Source organism: Tursiops truncatus, chromosome 7 (assembly GCF_011762595.2).
Source record: "Tursiops truncatus isolate mTurTru1 chromosome 7, mTurTru1.mat.Y, whole genome shotgun sequence".
Taxonomy (NCBI): domain Eukaryota; kingdom Metazoa; phylum Chordata; class Mammalia; order Artiodactyla; family Delphinidae; genus Tursiops; species Tursiops truncatus.
Window position 1 is genome coordinate 13512041 of NC_047040.1, and position 22611 is coordinate 13534651.

At 39.9% G+C, this 22611-nt stretch overlaps 1 protein-coding gene across 5 annotated transcripts in view; it reads left to right on the plus strand.

The window, feature by feature from the left end:
* The window catches only part of DOCK10 (dedicator of cytokinesis 10), a 280789-nt gene that overhangs the window by 250682 nt on the left and 7496 nt on the right, over nt 1-22611 (plus strand). For all 5 annotated transcript variants that reach the window (XM_033859650.2, XM_019923632.3, XM_019923631.3 and 2 more), the window contains exons 44-53: nt 152-262; nt 1647-1862; nt 5754-5811; nt 6119-6217; nt 9229-9335; nt 11092-11214; nt 11351-11464; nt 18757-18903; nt 20755-20965; nt 22194-22384. In XM_033859650.2, coding sequence (XP_033715541.1) covers nt 152-262; nt 1647-1862; nt 5754-5811; nt 6119-6217; nt 9229-9335; nt 11092-11214; nt 11351-11464; nt 18757-18903; nt 20755-20965; nt 22194-22384 — 1377 coding nt within the window. The remainder of the gene's footprint in view (nt 1-151; nt 263-1646; nt 1863-5753; nt 5812-6118; nt 6218-9228; nt 9336-11091; nt 11215-11350; nt 11465-18756; nt 18904-20754; nt 20966-22193; nt 22385-22611) is intronic.

Genomic DNA, 22611 nt, shown 5'->3' on the forward strand with positions numbered 1-22611 from the left:
CTAGGATGCCAAATCCCACCAGATTCTGAGCACATTCATTGGGCCTACAGGGAGAAATTAATGATACATTCATCCAACTCAATGGATTTCTTTACAACTAGTATTTCGGAGTTACTTGCTTTTGAGGTTCCGTTTTCCTTTTCTTTTTCAGCTTATCAAGGCCGTAAGCCAGTTAATAGCTGATGCTGGGATTGGAGGCTCTCGGTTTCAACATTCCCTTGCAATTACCAATAATTTTGCTAATGGAGACAAGCAAATGAAAGTAAGAAATGCTTTGTGGACTTTTTTAAAGAATTGGGAATAAACTAAACTGGATTCTTTTCGCAAGATACCAAAATCATAAAAAATACAAATTCTGTATTTTGTGTATTTACCCTTTGAGTACTTATATTGAGTCCGCTTGCATGAATGGATAATCAGTTCTTACACTTTCAGCATATACTCAGTTAAGTGGAATTTCCAAGATATGGGGTTGAATGATACTTAACAAGAAAACTGACCACAAGTATCAGATACCAAGAAATACAGTGTTTCTCTCATAATCTCATTCTTGGTCAAATTCATTTTATCTCTTTTAAAACTTTCTGGAGGGGCTTCCCTGGTGGCACAGTGGTTGGGAATCCGCCTGCCAATGCAGGGGACATGGGTTTGAGCCCTGGTCTAGGAAGATCCCACATGCCGCGGAGCCGCTAAGCCCGTGCGCCACAACTACTGAGCATCCACTCTAGAGCCCACAGGCCACAACTACTGAAGCCCATGCACCTAGAGCCCATGCTCTGCAACAAGAAAAGCCACCGCAATGAGAAGCCCGTGCACCGCAACGAAGAGCAGCCCCCACTCACTGCAACCAGAGAAAGCCCGCACACAGCAACGAAGACCCAGCACAGCCAAAAATAAATAAATAAAATAAATAAATTAAAAAAAAAAAAAACCTTTCTGGAGACTTGTCCTTCAGTTATAATACTGAAAAGTTCAGGGATAGAGCCTGGTGTCAGGCATGGCTGAACCCAGGGATTAAAATAATGTTTTCAGATCCCCTTCCCCTACTGCCTCTAGTTTTACCTCTCTCTTTGTCTCTCAGTTCAGTTTTCTTCTTCCTTTACTTCATTTACAGGTAGGCTCTCCCCATGAGCTAACTCTCAGAAATTCTGAGGACAATGGTAGTATTCTATGGATGGGAAAAGCACCTTGCTCTATAGTGCCAATTAAAGTCCCAGGACTGAGTCTCATTGATCCAACCTTGTTTCATATGCCCATCCCTAAGCCAATCACTGTGACCTGGAGTATAAAAGAATATGATTGATTGGCCAGGCCCATATCATGGGTCACCCCTGGTGCCTGGGAATGAAGCAGACCCGTTCAAATCATGTGAACTAGAGCCAGAGAGGATGCTAGAGGATGTCGGGATGCTATTACTAGAAGAATGTAGGCTAGGAGACAAAATGGAGTCCACTACAATTCATCTTCAAATGTGTACAGCCACAATCACAATACATAGAATTTGTCCATAAAGAATATACATATTTGTGAACAGTATTTAGAATGCACTAGACTGTGACGCCAAGCCATAGCTAAAAGCATAACTTGAAGTGAGTTAATTTGTGAGTTCTAAACAGATAATGACCCAGGCTCTCTGTTTTCCAAAGAACAGCAATTTCCCAGCAGAGGTGAAAGATCTGACTAAACGTATAAGGACTGTTTTAATGGCCACGGCTCAGATGAAGGAGCATGAGAAGGATCCCGAGATGCTGGTGGATCTCCAGTACAGCCTGGCAAACTCCTACGCAAGCACTCCCGAGCTACGGAGGACCTGGCTGGAAAGCATGGCCAAAATTCATGCGAGAAACGGAGACTTATCCGAGGTGATGAGCAAAGACTCAGTCATTCTTCATTAGGTGTCCTCTTGATCAGGATGATTGGGTTATCATTTACAGCAGGAGGATAAAAAGTTATCATATTTCCCCACTAAAGTTGATATGACCTAATTATATGTTATGTGCATTACATTTGCATGTAGGATTCGAGGATGCCTAACTCCATGTAAATAATATCAAATAAAAGCCAGTGTCTTGGGGGCCAGCTGTAGCTGTAGGATGTGTAATGGAGACCAAATGCTAAAAGCCTGAGGCTACGGAGCATGGTTATAAGGGTGTCTGGAAATTGAGTTATATAAGTTGGTGTTCAGTGTGTTAAAACTTCTTCCCTGGAATTGGAGTTGAATGGGGAAACTCACCATTGAGGTGAGTCAACTCAGGTTGGGGTAATCTGTCCTCCTGTGCAGCTAGCCTGAACTAGCGTTGGAAAGGTTAACACCCCTAAGAGCCATATGAGAAGCGGCCACTGTGTGATGGTTATAACTCAATAGGTAACTTCTTATCTTTTTTAACATCTTTATGGGACTATAACTACTTTATAATAGTGTGTTAGTTTCTGCTTTATAACAAAGTGAATCAGTTATACATATACATATATCCCCATATCTCTTCCGTCTTGCGTCTCCCTCCCTCCCACCGTCCCTATCCCACCTCTCTAGGTGGTCACAAAGCACAGAGCTGATCTCCCTGTGCTATGTGGCTGCTTCCTACTATCTGTTCTACATTTGGTAGTATATATATGTCCATGCCACTCTCTCACTTTGTCCCATCTTATCCTTCCCCCTCCCCATATCCTCAAGTCCATTCTCTAGTAGGTCTGCCTCTTTATTCCCATCTTGACCCTAGGTTCTTCATGACCAATTTTTTTGTTTGTTTTTTAGATTCCATATATATGTGTTAGTATACGGTTTTTGTTTTTCTCTTTCTGACTTATTTCACGCTGTATGACAGACTCTAGGTCCCTCCACCTCACTACAAATAACTCAATTTCATTTCTTTTTATGGCTGAGTAATAGTCCATTGTATATATGTGCCATATCTTCTTTATCCATTCATCTGTTGATGGACACTTAGGTTGCTTCCATGTCCTGGCTATTGTAAATAGAGCTACAGTGAACATTGTGGTACACGACTCTTTCTGAATTACAGTTTTCTGAGGGTATATGCCCAGTAGTGGGATTGCTGGGTCGTATGGTAGTTCTATTTGTAGTTTTTTAAGGAACCTCCCTACTGTTCTCCATAGTGGCTGTATCAATTTACATTCCCACCAACAGTGCAAGAGGGTTCCCTTTCCTCCACACCCTCTCCAACATTTACTGTTTGTAGATTTTTTGATGGTGGCCATTCTGACCGATGTGAGATGATATTTCATTGTAATTTTGATTTGCATTTCTCTAATGATTAATGATGCTGAGCATTCTTTCATGTGTTTGTTAGCAATCTGTATATCTTCTTTGGAGAAATGTCTATTTAGGTCTTCTGCCCATTTTGGATTGGGTTGTTTGTTTTTTGGATATTGAGCTGCATGAGATGCTTGTAAATTTTGGAGATTAATCCTCTGTCAGTTGCTTCATTTGCAAATATTTTCTCCCATTCTGAGGCTTGTCTTTTCATCTTGTTTATGGTTTCCTTTGCTGTGCAGAAGTTTTTAAGTTTCCTTAGGTCCCACTTGTTTATTTTTGTTTTTATTTCCATTTCTCTAGTAAGTGGGTCTAAAAGGATCTTGCTGTGATTTATGTCATAGAGTGTTCTGCCTATGTTTTCCTCTAAGAGTTTGATAGTGTCTGGCCTTACATTTAGGTCTTTAATCCATTTTGAGTTTATTTTTGTGTATGGTGTTAGGGAGTGTTCTAATTTCATTCTTTTACATGAAGCTGTCCAGTTTTCCCAGCACCACTTATTGAAGAGGCTGTCTTTTCTCCATTGTATATTGTTGCCTCCTTTATCAAAGATAAGGCAACCATATGTGTGTGGGCTTATCTCTGGGCTTTGTATCCTGTTCCATTGATCTATATTTCTGTTTTTGTGCCAGTACCATATTGTCTTGATGACTATAGCTTTGTAGTATAGTCTGAAGTCCGGGAGCCTGATTCCTCCAGCTCCGTTTTTCTTTCTCAAGATTGCTTTGGCTATTCAGGGTCTTTTGTGTTTCCACACAAATTGTGAAATTTTTTGTTCTAGTTCTGTGAAAAATGCCAGTGGTAGTTTGATAGGAATTGCATTGAGTCTGTAGATTGCTTTGGGTTGTATACTCATTTTCACAATGTTGATTCTTCCAATCCAAGGACATGGTATATCTCTCCATCTATTTGTATCACCTTTAATTTCTTTTATCAGTGTCTTATAATTTTCTGCATACAGGTCTTTTGTCTCCTTAGGTAGGTTTATTCCTAGATATTTTATTCTTTTGGTTGCAGTGGTTAATGGGAGTGTTTTCTTAATTTCACTTTCAGATTTTTCATCATTAGTGTATAGGAATGCAAGAGATTTCTGTGCATTAATTTTGTATCCTGATACTTTACCAAATTCATTGATTAGCTTTAGTAGTTTTCTGGTAGCATCTTTAGGATTCTCTATGTATAATATCATGTCATCTGCAAACAGTGAAAGCTTTACTTCTTCTTTTCCGATTTGGATTCCTTTTATTTCCTTTTCTTCTCTGATTGCTGTGGCTAAAACTTCCAAAACTATGTTGAATAATAGTAGTAGGAGTGGGCAACCTTGTCTTGTTTCTGATCTTAGTGGAAATGCTTTCAGTTTTTCCCCATTGAGGACAATGTTGGCTGTGGGTTTGTCATATATGGCCTTTATTATGTTGAGGTAAGTTCCCTCTATGCCTACTTTCTGGAGGGTTTTTTTTATCATAAATGGGTGTTGAATTTTGTCAAAAGCTTTCTCTGCATCTATTGAGATGATCATATTGTTTTTCTCCATCAATTTGTTAATATGGTGTATCACAATAGGTAACTTTTTAATGTCTGTTTAAACACTGGGAGGATTTATGTGCAGCAATTCACAGCACCCAAGTGGCTTCCGGACACCAAGTGGGGAAGTTCTGCTTTACTGTATTCCCAGGATTGTGCCCTCTTTGGGAAGAGATGAATTTGCATAGGAAAACTGAAGTCCTTCTAAATACATGTGAAGGACTCTGGGATGGAAGTAGATCTGACCAGAGGCCTCACTTGGTAGCAGTTTGGTGAGGACAAAAATGAGCAGCTCCAGTTCCCTTGGACTGCCCTGAAAATGGAGGAGTTTCTCCATAAAACTTCAAAAGGCAAAGTTGAAGTCATTTGAACTCTTCAACAGGTCAGGGTCTACTCTGTGTTCAGCAGTGTTCGAGGGCTTTGCAGGAGATTTTACAGAACAAAAAAATGTCGCTCAAATAATCTGGTTGAGGAAAGCACACGTGATACATTAGGTCACACTATTTTATCAAGTGCCACCTTGTGCGGCTACCATTTTAAAGGCAATAGAAATTCTAAGGGGGACATTACTGGAAGTAGAAAAATGTAAGAAGACGGCTTATTTTTACTTCCAGTTTATATTCAGGTGTTATTTAGAGAGAGAGGGGAGACATAGATATTAAGGAAAGAAGATAATTCTATGGGATTCAGGCCAGCTCATTCACCCACCTGAAAACTACATCAAGAAAAACAAACCAAAAAAATTCCCAAATAGACAGTTTATTCTTGATGGTGAACTTTTTGGAAATCTAATTGATTCTTATTTCCGGTTCTACCATGAAAAGGATTTCTGTACATATTCTGACTTGGAATACTGACTCACCTTGGATTAGTCCTAATAAGATAGATAGTAAAATCTACAGTATTAGATAAATGGTAAAATCTTCCTCTCAAACTGTTTTCTTTTTTATTACAGGCTGCTATGTGTTACATTCATATAGCTGCCCTCATCGCGGAATACCTAAAAAGAAGGGGTAAGACAACATTGTGAGGGGAGAAAGTGCAGAAATCAACATGTTGAAACCTAACTTAAAATTTATTTATTAATTTTAAGTTTTATTAATCTTGATGTTTTATTAAGCAATGTTAATTTTCACACATATTTCTAATTATGCTGTACTTTTAACTCTCTCTTCCATGCCATTATCATGTTTATTTTATGTACAACCAGGCTAACTGGTCCGCTTCTTAGTTCCAAATGAGAAAGCTTCATTGGTTAACATAAGCTTGAATTAACATAAACATGTGACAATGTCCTAACCTCATCTTGCACTGCCATAGGTTACTGGAAAATGGAAAAGATTTGCACACCATCCTTGCTCCCGGAGGATATCCACCCCCGTGATAGCAACCTATTACTAACAACTCCCAGTGGAGGAAGTGAGTGATCTAACTGGGCTCCTTTATTCCCAGGGAATGGTACCGAGAAAACCAAGTCACTGCTTCAGTTTTGTTCCAGCGAAACTCTTAAACGTATTCCTAGAAGCAAAAACTGTCTCATATCTACATAACTTACTCCGTAAAAACCCAAAGTTTCTACCATTCAGAAATTCCATCCATCCAAACTTTTATGAAGTTTAGAGACCTAAAGAGTGCTCAGCAAACAGAACCACATCTTATCCAATATTATGGCCATGTTTTACTACCAATTTGCATAGTAGTCTGTCTTCGGGATTTTATTCTGAAATGGATGAATTGTTTAAAATTGCAAGAGAAATCTGTTCAGCTGTTGAAATATAATACAACTGTTTATTCAAAATAAGGGGTGCAGAAAGAGACATATAAATATAGTGTATATACAGGACTACACTTACAGTCAACAGGCTCCATTTCCTTTTTGTAAAGCACACACTGATTCTCACAATTTATAACATATAATAATTTACAGTATGGTTTTCCTTCAATTAAAAATATTCCATCTTTAACATTTGATAGAGATTTTCTAACAATAACTAAAGAATTACTCTTTGTTTAAAAAAATTTGTCAATATAACCTTGCAAAATTTGTTCAAACCCAGAGTTTATGAACCACGGTCTATTTCACATCACTATCTTAACTTTCAAAATGCAGTGGAAAACTCACTGTATGAACAACGGAAACAGATCTTTAGATGTTAAGATTAAAGTACCTAAACAAAAGGGAAAAGGACTTCATTTACAATATTTTGGAAACATAATTGGTCCCTTATTCTTTTAAATATGTATTTATTTCCTAAAGAGTTTCAGTGGATTTTGCAAATAAGATATTTGAACCAAATGACCAGACTGGATTCTGAGACAGTGAGCTCACTTGTTAGAGGGCCCTGGAGGAGGGACCAGACCTGGCTTTATGACTCATGTCCACCATAAAAGTCAGGGATCTTCTGGCTCAGTTTCACGCTTCCTACTTAGCCTTATTTTTATAGGCAAGTCATGAAAACCATCATTGTTGTATTTAACATGCCCTTCCTCCCCATCTAATTTTTTTCATAATCAGATCCCATACAGTTTTATAAAAACTATTTTATATTCTAACTGAAACAAAATTGGAGAAACCAGATAAAGCTAGGTGTCAGTTTGAGAAGTTGTGGAAACTTATAGCCCAAAATGTCGTGTGAATCTTTAATATTCAAAAAAATCTAAATACGTTTAGACCAGTGGTGATATTGGAATAACATACCCATTGAGAAACATATATACAGTTGAGCCTTGGACAACGAGGCGGTTAGGGGCGGTGACCCTGCCAGTTGAAAAACCCACATGTAACTTTACAGTCGGCCCTCCGTATCCACATCCACGGCTTCGACCAAACACAGACTGTGCAGGGCTGCACGCATACTTATTGAAAAAAATCTGCGTGTGAGTGGACTCCTGTAGTTCAAACCATGTTGCTTAAGGGTCAACTGTATTTGTTTTGTAAACTTTGAATGAAGGAAGGTGATTATTTATGATGCATTAGCAGATATTTGTATTCACTGGCACATATCTGAAGCTCATTGGCATATATTTGAAGTCCTCAATGTACTTGTAGGTTATGATGTTTCTAAGTCAAAGAAGTAAACTGTTCCTTCACTACAATGCACACATGATAAGAATGCAGTCGAACCTCCGTATCCGGGGGTTCCAGATCTGCAGATTCAACCAGCCGCTCCATCAGTGAGAACCCATAGATGTGGAGGACCAATTGTACTGTGCCATTTTATATAAAGAACTTGAGCATTTGTAGAATTTGATATCTGATATCTGTGGAGGTCCTGGAATCAATCCCTTGCGGATACTGAGGGATGACTGTATAGGTGAATTGAGGTGACTCCAGAAAACATGGCTTCCTCAGTTGTACTAACATTCATCATCATCCCACAGAAGTATGTCATGACTTTTCCTGCTCCAGTCAATGCTCATGTAGTTAATGTGTTTAATTACCAAAGAAAAATATTAATAAGAAGTAGGAAAGTAGAATTTTTAATGCAAGGATTCAATTGCAATCTTTATCATCGTCATTTCTAGCATGTTTGGGAGTAATAAGTTAGTAACATAGCCAATGATCTGATTATTAAAAATGGAAATATCTATAAAAGTATTAACTGTAACTTAAAAAGCACTTGCTCCAGGGCAGCCACTGCACCAAGCTCTGTACTGGCCATATCTCCATTAGTTGCCAATAAGGAGTCTGAGTTAGGTGCTGTTATCACCTCATGTTTACAGGTGAGAAAACCTAAAGAAGTTAAGCAACCTGCCGCAGACTCCCTTGTTAGCTTGTGATGGGGCTGAAGTTCAAGGGCTGGTCTATCACTCCAGACTGTGCTCTTAACCTCTGATACTCCCCAACGTTCTGATCTGATCCCTTGTTTAGCACATTACCCATTATCAACTGTTTTCATATGCATCCGCAGAGCCAGATCTTTTTTAAGCTTGGTGGCCAAGAGGCTAAGAAAATTTAAGAAGTTTTCTAGATAATGCAAAAGAGTGAAAGTTAGTAAGTATTGAGTATTGTCTTTACAATGCACTGATGATACCAGGTGTTTTCTCAAATACTAATACTCCGAATCCTTTCAACATCCTTTGAGATAGATATCAATGTCTGTGGTTTAACAAATGAGGGATACAGACTCCAAGAGGTTAATTAAACCAGAACATTGGAGCTATATCAATCTGCAAACCTGTGCTCTGTCCATAATCCCGTGCCAGCTCGTTATAGAAAACAGGTCACCTGAAAATGATAAAAAAAAAAAATTATAAAAAGGGGAAGATTGGTTGCCTAGAAGAGAGTATTTATCAACAGTCATAATCTAACCGTCTCGTTGAGTGTGTGAGCTTTATAACCACCACATGTCACATCATGAAGAAAGGCACTGTCTAATCCAAGCAGGATTTGTCTCAAATAATGATACATTTTGCTTTGTTCTCTCAAGGCATGTTCTCTATGGGCTGGCCAGCTTTCCTGAGCATTACACCAAATATTAAAGAAGAAGGGGCAATGAAAGAAGATTCAGGAATGCAAGACACACCATACAATGAGGTTAGACCAAAATGATTGAGTGTACAGTAATTGAGTGAAAAGATGCATTGAATTGTAACATTAAGCTAAATAGGGGGGAGAAACTCTTATTCAGAAATCAAATAAAGTTATTCTATAACATGACTTAGGCAAAATAAAACGCAGGCTAAAAATTAAACTAAGATTAATAGATATCAGATTCCATTGATAAAGCATAATTTTCAATGAAAATTTAAACTAAATTTTACTTCTCTAAGATAGAGCCAAACATATACGATCAGCTCTTCTACAAAATATAAAGTCTGTAGTCCTTTGGTAAATGTGGTAAGGGACGCTGAAAATTCGTTGAGCTGGTCACAACTTTATTTAATGCATTAGAAAATGTATTAACAAATAGACTTGAGCAGAAAATCACACTAGTTTCTGCAGAAAACCTTCTGGTATGCAAACCACGGTTATTTTTCAAAAGAAGCTCTCTACCTGGAATGACTTAGCAATAACTCAGGTAAAGAAAATAGAGCTCCCCTCCTCAAGTAAATAAAAAATTAGTATTCATAATATTACATAGACTTAAAAGAGGATACAGAAAAAAATCTGGGGTAGATTTTAATGAAATTTTACATATGGCTGTACACTAATTTAATGTACATTGAAAATAAATAGTAAATGCAATTATGTATTTATATGAACTATTTCAAATAATGTTTAAAATCTTTTCTTAAAAGACACTGAAAACATTCCAGCAATATTATCCACTTGCTTTAGAGAGTATATAATTTGATTCCGTTGAACATTTATTAAACTACTAGTATATGGGAGGCATTGATACAAAAATAAGTAAAGCAAATGTATTTGGAGAGACAAAGATAATAAGGCATAATCCCAGCTCTTAAAGAGTTTAGAATCTTGTGAAAGACAAACTTCCTTCAGGGTGGGGAGTAACCAGTCTAAGACCCAGTAACTATAAATCTAGGCGTCATATATAGCTGCAATTAAAAGGGGAACAATTTTTTACATGAAAGTGATTGGAATGCAGATGAATGGGGCATAAATAAAAACTCTGCAGACTTTTGCACTGTCTTGACATTTGATGGGACTTGAAGGTGTCAAATAAGAAAATAAGGTTCTTATAGGAGCAGCAGCAACTTCAAAGGCAAAAGTGTGGGAATTGTATTCTAAGAATGGTGTGGTACAGTCTGGTGTAGCCAAAGTGTAAAGTCAATGCCAAGGTGCTGAAAGAGAGTGGCACTGAAAAGGAGGTTGGTGCCTGATTCTCGAGCTCCTTCAATGTCATGCTAGAGAGTTTGGACAGCAGTTCATAGCCACTGGAGTGCCTCCAAAGGTTTAGGGCAGTGGCAAGCTCATGGTCAGGTTTATGTTTTAGAAACAAAGATTACTGGGGAGTAACACATAGGACCAATAGGACCAACTGGCGAGGGAAAACATTAGCTTGAAGGCTACTCCAGGGATCTGGGAATGAAGAAACGGGGGTTTGATCTAAGCCAGTGACTGTAGGAATGGAAAAAAAAAAAACAGACAGATCTGAATACTTGTTATAGATTTAAATTAGCAAGTTTGAGGCACTAATAAGGAAAGAGAAGACTGCAAGAAGACACCACCATCCCTCCCAGGATGGATGTAACTGCCAATTGCAAAGATAGGGAATGCAGAAATCCCACTATGAAAAAAATGGACCCTTCAACAGTTTTGAAAGCAAGTTTCAGGGATGAGCCACCATCTTCACTGTGTAGTCTCATTTCCGTTTGCGGAATTGCAGAATATCCTGGTGGAGCAGCTGTACCTGTGTGTGGAGTTCCTGTGGAAGTCTGAGAGATATGAGCTCATCGCTGATGTCAACAAACCCATCATTGCGGTCTTTGAGAAGCAGAGAGACTTCAAAGTAGGTGTTCTAAACCCAGGAGTTAGTTCAAATATCCTTCATTACATTGGAGAATTACTTACAACTTCCAAAAGTAGAAACTCCCTAGTTTTGATGTCAGCATCCTCTTCACGAAACCCTTCGCTTCTGGTTTCAGAAATTATCAGATCTCTACTACGACATTCATCGGTCGTATCTGAAAGTTGCAGAGGTGGTGAATTCAGAGAAGCGGCTCTTCGGTCGCTACTATCGTGTGGCATTTTATGGGCAGGTAAGTTTCCTACAAGCAGCATGGCCTCTAAGTTCTGTTAAGTGGTTGACTGATGTTCTTCATTCTCTACAAGACATCTAACTACATGTGCCAACAGATTGAGGGGGTGGAGGTGGAGGTGGGGATGTGTCTAGGTATATTTGAGTGTTTCTCTGAGTGTGAGGGTCTATATGTTTGGCCAAAGGAACATGCTAAATTAAGAAAAAAATGAGCGGAGACCTCCACGGGTCTTAATACAGATTGAGGTAAAACAGTGATTTCGAACTTCTTGGAGAAAGAGGGTACTTCCTCAACACCCTCCTCCTCCAGTTCCCCCCAAAATGTCTAATTAGAGGTTTGCATCATATTTGAAAATGAGATTTAAATGAATATATTTTGGGCAATGAAATCCATAATATTCCAGGAAATAAAGAATTCCTAGGGGCTCTACCATATCAAAGCCATGAACTTTTGACTTTAAAATCATGCATTTTCTTTTCTCCTGCTTTCAAACCATCACTGCTTCTAAGCAGAGCATAATCTGGTTGTTTTGTTTCTTATATTGCAGGTCAATATAATGTCAAAGTGATCTTTCTCAGCTTACTGCATAAACAATGAACAAGACTGAAAATATTAGCAAGCCATAGCATTGTCTTAAAAGCAAAGCGCACTTAGATATTAATTCGGAATGTCTCTGAGTAGTGCTTTAGGTGGGATAAACCCAGACACCATCCAGGCAGGCTTATAACACTAGTATATTTCAGCAGCCATATTTCAGACTGTTATTTTCACGGAGAATCAGTCCATTCTTCTATTTTCACAGTGGTAATGACCCTCAGCCCTCTCGTTTCCTTTTTTTTCTCCCCTCACGTAAGGCACGGTTTCACATGACTTCTTGTTCTCCTCAGAATCTTTTAAGGCTGCAAACAAACGTGTCAAATCCAGCATGGTCATTCTAGATCACTTCCCACTTAAGTCTTTTGGAAAATATATATTGAAGTCTTTTGGAAAATACATATTGTCCTCTAATCACCAAAGGCAGCTTAAAAACTAATGTCTGAATTAATAAAGACAGCTGCTCTCTCCCTGGAAAGGAAAATGTCACTGGGCAGCCACTTACCATAAACAAATGAATCCAACCCAGATTTCCCCCACTGCACAGGAGCATCAGGACTGTGGAGACAGTCTACGAAAAGAAGCTAAATTTACTCATTTGGGGGTTCCCTGGAAAAGAATCTGACCTATCTGAAGTGATAGTGTATATGGGGGAGATAGAAATGTGAGAATCTGCAGGAGAGGAGGAGAGAGAAAAGGAAATGCTATCTTGCAAATCAGCGATAAACAGAAAATAAATGACTCTTGACCTCAGGGAAACATTAGCAAGAATAATGGCAGAACTCCTCATCAGGAAGGGAATGTGGGAGCTGAGGGATTGTAAGGGAAAGGCAAGGGCTTCCTGGGAATGGCCACAGGCTAACTGAGCAGCATGGATGTAGCTCACAGGACGTACGTTCAGCAAACCTAGATTTGAGTTTACAACGCTTCAGGCGATCTTTCTAATGAAAAAGTGATGAATTGCCATTAAGAGTCTGGTCATGAAAAGCAGATTGCCTACCTGATGGTTTCTCCAACCAACATCTAAGATACTGGTTGCTAAACAGGTGGAAACGAAACGATCATGCTCTTTTCCAGTGAGATTTTAATGCAGATGTTTACTCTTTTCTTCTTTTGGTCTTGATTGTTCCAGGCTGTGGTAAGTTCTCTCTCTCTCCACTTGCATGCTCTAATAAGCCTCACACTTCCCTCCCTATGTTTTTACTGAACCTTAACTTTTTTGTGCAAATGAACGTTTGAGATAGGTGAGATAATCCTGTTTCCATTCATTTTGGAGTCATCCTGCATTTCTGGGACTAAATTGTGTTTATTCCATTTATCTGAATTACAAAAATGTATCCTTTATTTTTCATATATAATATCTTTCTGCACAAAGGTCGATGTAGTCTGAAAACCTACACACACACACACACACACACACACACACACACACTCACACACACACACACAGATAAATATGGGCACACATATTTGAAATATATGGATAGCAGGCTCAGTATTGGAATTTGCCTGCTCAGTTCAGGCCACCAGAGTTGCAGCTGATTAAGAAGAGCATGGTGGGCAAAATCTCAAAAGTTATAATGGTGGCCATTGGTGGGCACCTTCCCAGGGTCCTGAAAGGACCCTGCCCTTTTCCAAATGAGTATCGTGGAGAAACAGGGCTCTCTCTGTTTGGTGGTGAGCTCTGAGCATTCTCGAAAATGATGGTGTTAGTTCCCAACATAAATGATGAACAGTGAATTAAACCTTTACCCTGTGAATCACGTTAAGTCTCCTGAGATGCAAAAAGAAGCCGTGTAAGAATTTTAGAGGATGAGCTGAGGGGCAATAACATGCCAAGACCTAGAGCTCTGTGACACAGAATTTTCTCTGTGTTATTCTGAACCATATGAAATTGCCCATAACCAACCTTCTTTTTTACTTACAAAGATGGCAACTTCATGTGGTTCCATGTAATTATTGCTGAGTAAGCTGGAAAAGCAAATTCCTTCAATATCCACACATTGTCCACAGTCAGCTCTGCTTCTCTGACCAATACATACTTTTTTGTAATTCTTTAAAATCCCTTTCCCCCATCCATACTATATCAGTATTTTCTACCTTCATTTGTAAATTTGGGGTCACGTGTCCTTAACTCACCTACTAAAAGAATACTTGGAAACCCCTCTATTAAATAGAATGGGGGAGGTGGTGGGCAATGGGGAAGGATGGGGGAGAGCTACTTTCAAATGTCCTAACTTTGTTCTTTTTGCAGATTCCTCAATAAAGTGTGCTGACTGTGCACTTGACTTTTTGTTTTTAATGCTGCCAGTATTCTCAATTGTCTTTTATTTAAAAGTCCAACCTGACCTTAAAAGGCAAAGTGCCTTGTTAAATCTGCAGACCTGAGGACATGCCTAAGCATGGTACTCTGTAAACTCAAACCCCAGCTGCCTTTGAACAAAGAGAACTAATGGAGGTCATTCTGATAAACAGTCATTTAGAGCCTGTCATCATTGTTCAAATGATATTCAACTACCTGTCCCAAGACACCAAACGGAGAGGGTGAACTGCTGTATTCAATGGGAGCAGACGGCGCACATCACTTTATATTTGATGATAAAGAGATAGCAAATAGATTTGCACATCCTCCCAAATGTGTGCAGAATGAAGGTTTCTGAGAAAATCTTGACTATTTCATTAGCATAACCTCCATGGTCAGAAATGATTTTTTTTTATGATGGTACCTTATGTCCTTGTAAAATTCACCTATTAATCCAAATTGATGTCTCACAATCATATTCCGAAGATTGTGGGAATATAACATGCAGTCGGCTCTTTGCCTCCACAAAGGCCTTTGTGTAAATATTTTAGTGTCCCCCGTGGGCTAGTACTTTCACTTTATAGTACTGACTAGAGTAGTTAATATTATGTCTGCAATGAGCCAGACCCTGGAAAACAAGTTGAAAACTGTGCTTTTGTGGCGAGAACTTTAATAAAAACGCAAGTCTTGCATAGCATGGATTTTCTAATGCAACAGCTGGCATCACTGACTATGGAAATTTTACACAGAGCAGCCTATATAAAACACCCCTTCAAGTGTCCCTGAAGTATTCATTTCCAGAGTAATGAACCGCCAGTAGTGATCAAACATCAACTGTAATCAATGAAATCCTTAGGCTCTGGTATTTAGCATGAAAGCAAGCAAGTGAATGCTCATTGAATAACTTAAAACATCAGATGGCCCTGGAATGAATTGAGTGAAAAGCCTGGGGGAATTTTATTCTGTTCATCAAAGGATGTAAATTCCATGATTCTCAATCATGCTTACATGGGTATAGATGCACCTCAGAATCTTGATAGAAAAGGGATTGGGGGTGGAGGAAAGGTGCCTGTGTACTGTGTACAGCCATCATCTCCATGTTGGGGTGTGATACACCCTTCTGGCTCCCCTCCTAGATGAAAGTCACTGAGATATATATATATATATATATATATATATACACACTAATAATTGGGTTCATGTTTGTATGAAACCATTTCTCTCTGCATCTGTGAAGTTTTTCTTTTCCTAACATTTAGCTTATTGTGATTTTCTGACCCATCTTTTATACACTAGATTCCTCTTTGCATGCATTCCTTTGTGAACCTTGAATCAGTGGAATATAATAGCAGGGGCACTTATATTTGACATCCCAATAATGATCCAGAGCTATTTCAAGATTCTGAAGTACCTGCAAAAACATCTAAGAAGGAGTCAATAATTTTCGTTTTCGGTTTATTGAAGTACATTTTTATCATCATCTGTTGCCTAAAAGTTTCATAATCCATGCATGTTACCTACTGACTCAAAGTCCTTGTTTAACTAGGATACGGGCTGTTTCGTAACCATGGCAGATCAGGGCGTTTGTTGCCTGGTAAAATGACATTTTAAAAAATAGAACTATGGAAAATGCGGAAGTCATATTTCCTGTTGCCTTGAAATGCAGTCTTCTCATCACTTTGGGGCAAAAGCAAAAGAGAGACTGCCCCTAGGTTTTCATCACCTTGTGTCCCTATTTATAACTCAATTATTTCACGGACAGAGCATTAAACTTCCTTAAGATAGTGTCCTGTGCCTCACTGGGCTTTGCTTTGACTTCCCTGGGTAAGAGATAAGCTCGCATCCCGGCCATTTTCAGAGACTCCATTTCTCTGGCTCCAAAAGCTCTTACACAGTCCCTGTAAGGGATTAAGTGCTATATTCTGCTACACCCGCTCCTTTCTATTCATTTTATAAAATAGTCTCAATAGGTTTATAGCTCCATGTGCTGTAAATAAATTGATTAATTCTAATCACGATTCTTTCTGATCAATCACTTACCAAAATATCAAAATAATCATCAATAGTCCTTTTACAATAAGGAAAAGTGTAGTGCCCAAGTAAGAGAACCCAAAGGTAGGTATTTTTAAGCACTCAAAACTCAGTTTAGCTGTTTCCCTGCATATTAGCCAGAACTCAGATTGCTTTGCTGACAGTTTTTTCCTTTATCATTGTCATCACTACCATTCTCCTCATTATAGCTAACACTCACCAATGGCCTTTTGTGTCCCGGACACTGTCCTTAGGGTCTCCTAAGTCTAAGTCTGTACTATTTCCCATCCTCCAGACCAAGGAGTAAGGATGAAAGGAGTCACAGGTCATGATCAAGGCCACAAGGGTCATAGTAACGACAATAAAATACTGCTCTCACCACTCCTTTTCTGCTAACTCTGGATTCAGAAATTTGTTAGGGGAAAATTTTCACAGTGAAAGTATCTTTGTGCTAGTTTTCACACCATGATGAGAAAATCTTTTCCTGGAACTTGGAGACATTTTTCTCGTTGAAATGGAAGTTGTAAATGTTTCTTCAGCTATTGCCCTGTGGGGATTCTGGTTGATGGCCTCAGAAGTCTTAGTTCTCTTTTGTGTCAGTCTGTCAATTTGAGCCACTAACCTCTGACCTTGAATCAGACAAAACTCCATAAAGACAGCAACAGAAAAAACCTAGCAGGCTGGAAGTCATGTGGGGATAGGGCCAGACCTCACTACCCCTACGAAGTCTAGAAGAATGATAAGGAGAGACTTTTCATGCCTTTAGCATCATACATCACTGTTTTAGCAGTCTGGAGTCAAGGTACTCATAATCAACTGTGTTGGTCTTGAACATTTCTCAAAGAAATTTGTTCCACAAAAACATCTGTATTAAAAGCAATGGAATCTTTTCCAGTTATATTTGGTACAAATATATCCTTTTAAGATGTAGCCCTCTGAGAGCTATCTTATTCATCTGTTTATTCATTCAACTAATGTACAGTGATGTCTCTCTAGAGACCAGGCACTATGTTAAATACTGGACATGCAGTGCTGAACAAGATACTTTCCTGCCTTAAAAAAGCCCAAAGTCAATTAGGGAAACACAAGGAAACAAGCAATTACCTGCTGAACAAGAACTGTGCTGGTGAATGTGCCTTATTCCTTGCCTTCAGTTATAGCCCAATTATGATACAAAGTATACTGTTCATGATGGGCAGACTTACATGGATGAAAGTGCTTTACAAGTATGAAGAACCATACAGATGTGAGCTGTTATCATTATTCTTAGATTGCCTCACATTAGCCATGAAAAAAAAAACAGCATTGGAACATTTTACCCATGTTTTTTAACACATAATGAGTAGTTTTTAAATAGCCAAAAATAATTTTTAAAAATGTATAGGTAAGATATTTTTATGACCTTCAGTATCTTTACTCAGCCCTCAGAAGTCATTTCCTTAAGGTAAACTCTGCAGTCAGAAGATACCAGAGACACTTGGGTTCTTAAACTGCAAACTTACTCCAATATTCTGAGGTCACATTTATTCCAAAGGAAAAATGCCTCTGTGTCTCTTCAGTGAGAAGGAATTATAAAGATTGCCTCAATTATCCGCAATGGAATCTTCCCTTCCCCCTGTTTCAAACCAGGTAAATAAATTAACAGAGGTTAAAACCTACTTGCTCCTATGACATAAAAATGATAACATGGTTACTTTACTACTTTCACTCATAAGGTCTAGCTTTTCAAGAACGTAAGGGATCTATTAGTAAAGTAAATTGAAGGACAAAATTGCACATAGCCAAGTTGCATCAGACCCCTGATGAAATATTAAAAATAACAGTACTTGCGAGCATAGCACATGTAATTTCTGTTATGGCTTTTCATCTAAGATGATGTGGGAGGCATATCAACCCATTTAGATACCTTTATCTGCCCTATAGCATTAATACTTCCTATCCTGGTTTCCAAGACTTTCTTAAAAATGATACTGCTCTTTGAAAAATACCGTTGAAAAATACCAAAAAGTACTCCAGACTTTGTGTTCTACACCAGGCTACCACATGAGGGCATTCTTCCCCTAAAATATATGCAAGCAGGTATTACCAATGATTTCTTCTAATAGAGAAAAATACGTGTAATTTGCTTCGTGAGGCTCTTTGGCCTGACTAGGCAGTATTTACACTAATGACTGATTCTAACATGATACTTTGTTTCCTTCACTCGATTTTTCTCTGAATTTGAATTTTATAGGGTGCTAATCTATGGCTTGGATGACAACCAAAATACTGGCTATAATATTTAAGTAAATGTTTTTTGTTTTGCTCCTTATTTGCAGTTGGAGTTCTCTAATAAACTTGGCGGTTCGCTGTATGTCTTTCATAGGGTTTTTTTGAAGAAGAAGAAGGTAAAGAGTATATTTATAAAGAGCCTAAGCTGACAGGTCTCTCCGAGATTTCCCAAAGACTGCTCAAGCTCTACGCAGATAAATTCGGAGCGGACAATGTGAAGATAATCCAGGACTCCAATAAGGTAGGGGAACATCAAGATTCATGCAACTGCAAAGAACTGACTACATTTTTTTTTCTCTCTTAACTACATTCATTAATGTTTTAAATTTCTGCCTGACTATGCAAAGTAAACTACCTAAACTATTTTGAGCGTTTCGGTTGTTTATTGGTCGATGGATTGGTGACTGGGGAGGGGAGTGTCAAAAACCTTGTACATGTTTATTTGAGTAACTTTTAGGTAACCTTAGAAACAACTTACTAAACCCTAAATCACTCCCATAGGTTGTTCGCATTTGAGTAGCAACCAAAGGGTTAAAGTAATTGGGCCCAATGGTGGACTGGGAGGAAAGAGCAAAAAAGTATTTATTTAGTCATGAAGGTCTTCCTGGAGCTTTCCTCCAAGTCACACAGGGAAAGCTTGGGGCTGGGGCCTCCCTGAACAGCTCATTCTTGGTTGGGCGATGCTTCACAGAGAGCGTGATGTTTGAGCTGGGGATTGTAGTGTGAGAAGGTGTTCTCTGGAAGCGTTCTAAAAGCCAGCACATGCAGTGACAGGAGGAATTCAAGGGAGAGGTGTGTTTAGAGAACGGCAGGTCTTTGAAACATAGATTGTATAGAAGAGTGTGGCAGAGGTGGAACTAGAAAAGCTGGTTTGCACCCAACTGTATTGACCTCTATTAGGCCCAGAAAAGGTCTTTTTTTTCCTTTCCCTCTTTTGCAATGCTAGTATTTGGAGGGGTCTGGGCATGAGATTAGATTTGCTGGATCTGGACAGAAATTGTTAAAATGTGTTCATCATTCTTAGCTTGAAAGGTACAAACCTCTTCCCCATAAAGAGGGACAGAGCTAGAACCGCGGTCATGGTCGCCCTTCTACATGGAAAGTAGAAACAATTCCTAGCAGTGAGAGAAGTGCCAATTTTGGTGTCAGGACAACTGTTGTCTTCATCCCGCCACATGCTGCCACTTATCAGCTGGCGATGCATCTTGGAGAAGCTGGGTGGTCACTCGGAGTCTCCATGTTTTAATCTGTGAAATGGTTACAGTTACACCCATCTTACAGTGCCATTATCTGCGGCATTACAAATAAATTCATGAGCTTCCTCCAATCTCTGGAATTGGATAAACAGTGGGTGGGTGAACGGATGGAGAAAGTTGGAAGAAGCCTGAAAATTCTTCAAGGAATCATTAGCAAAGAGGCCGAGGCTCATCTCTCCCTCCTTGAAGGAAAGCAAGAGCCATTGCCTGGCTTTGTGGGGGAGACCCCAAGCCTGTCTTCCTTGCTATTTGTCAAGCCTATTCACCAAAGCTGAGTTAGTTTTAAAAATTACATAGAATGACTTATTGCAGATTAGAGAAGGAATTCGAGAAATCGAAAATAAAAATATTTGCAGTCGTGCGATAGGTCATCAGTTAATCTGCTAAACAGACCAGGAACCTCCTTTCACAGGACAAGCCCACAGCTGATGGTCCCAGTCTAGGTACACGACTGAATCGTAGAGGAACAGAGAGATATATTTCTACTTTCAACAAGCTTGATTCAACACAAAGGTGAAGATATTCAGTACAGAAGAGAAAGAAAATAAAAGGTTAAATAGTACGTCATAGCCAAGTACTTATGTTTCAAAGAGCCCCAGCTACTTGGCAAGCTGGTCCCTGCTGCCTCTGCCACCATCTGGCTGCTTGACCACAGTCCAGCCAGCTACGCTTTTGGGCTTTCCGTTCACCCAGCTCTCACATGATGTGATGGGCCTTTCTTCTCTGAGAGGGGCAGCTCAGGATGCCAAGCTGGGGGGATACAGGGTTCCCCACCTTTCTTTCAGAAGCACTTCACGGCTCACTGCTCTTTCTCTGCCCATAATGTGTTGAAACAGGTAAACCCCAAGGATTTGGACCCCAAATACGCCTACATCCAGGTGACCTATGTCACGCCGTTCTTTGAGGAAAAGGAAATAGAGGACCGGAAGACAGACTTTGAAATGCACCACAACATCAACCGCTTTGTCTTTGAGACGCCCTTCACGCCGTCAGGCAAGAAGCACGGTGGCGTGGAGGAACAGTGCAAGCGGAGGACGGTCCTGACAAGTAGGTGCTGGCACCCGAGCACGTGCTCCCACGCAGGGCCCTCGCTTAGGCTGGATTCGCGGAAATCAAGACACTTCGATCTTGCAGACAAGTACCCAAAGTGTGCTGACTTGGAAATGTTTGCCAGGAACATTTCTTTATTTTCTTTCAAGACAGAGACCCTTGACAAGTCAACCAAAACAGAAACTATCACAGGGTCACTTTACCCACCTCTTCCCTTTAGACCGTAGAGTGGTGAAGGTCCTGGTGTCTTGGGAAAGGCACTCTGAGCTTTCCTCTCCTCTCTCCCTGAAACTACCCCCCAGTTACTGCAGAGTTAGCCACTCTCGGAATTGTGTGCTTTGGGGCAAGATTCCCAACCACTGTGGAATTCAGGTTCCTCATCTGTGAAATGAATGCAGAGGGTTTTCCTCCAGCATCCCTTCCAGTACTATCTGGATCTATCATATGAGCTGGTCTTCCCTTCATTCCACAAACATTCGATAAGTGCCTGTAGGTGTCGGGCATTGTTCTGACAATTCAAATAAATAAAACACAATTCTTGCCTTCAAGGCGCTCACCATCTGGTAGGAGAAAGAACCAAGTAAAGCAAGAATTTCAGGAGAGCCCAGCGTGAGAAATGAAATGGGAACCCAGCAGAGGGGGACTTAGGGCAGGCTGAGGGGAAAAATGAGCGCGGGCATCTGAATGAAGGAGACCCAAGCTACCTTCAAAGGTGAGCAGTCCTAGATTCTATAGTAAATACGTGGGTAGCAGCCACACCCAAACTATGGGGAAACATTCCCCTTCAGTAAACTTTTCCAGAACTTTCATAATTCAGAAAAAAAAAACTAGAACAAAGCTATTATAGTATATGCTATTCAGTATCTAGTGGAGCATTCTTGATTGATTGTGATTTAGTGTAGTTTTTATCTGAATTACAAGTTGTGGTGGAAGCTATCATCTTTTCAGTGTTTAGAGACTCTATAGTATGGTCTAGTCCAGCCTCGGCAATGAGGACATGTTGGCTAGTGAAGCGTGGGAGAACGTGCCAGGGGAAAGTAGCTGGGCTCCTAAGAGGTATATGAGAGCGTGGAACATAGGAAAAAAAATAACTCACATACACAGAAAACATGCAGGATGGAATGGTCTGTGTGCAAAGAAAAGACACAGGATCGTCCTTTCAAGAGAACCCTTGACTCTTCACTAACCCTCGACCTTGAAATGCTCTTGTATTGCTTTTGTGCAGCGAGTCACTTGTTCCCCTACGTGAAGAAGAGGATCCAGGTCATCAGCCAGTCGAGCACAGAACTGAATCCCATTGAAGTGGCGATTGACGAGATGTCCAAGAAAGTTTCCGAGCTTAATCAGCTTTGCACGATGGAAGAAGTGGACATGATCAGACTGCAGCTCAAACTCCAAGGGAGCGTCAGCGTGAAGGTAAGCATCGCCCGGAGCTGAGATACTCATGGCCAGTGGAACCTGGTACAAAATGCCCCTTGGGGCTTCCCTGGTGGTGCAGTGGTTGGGAGTCCGCCTGCCGATGCAGGGGACACGGGTTCGTGCCCCGGTCCGGGAGGATCCCACATGCCGCGGAGCGGCTGGGCCCGTGAGCCGTGGCCGCTGACCCTGTGCGTCCGGAGCCTGTGCTCCGCGGCGGGAGAGGC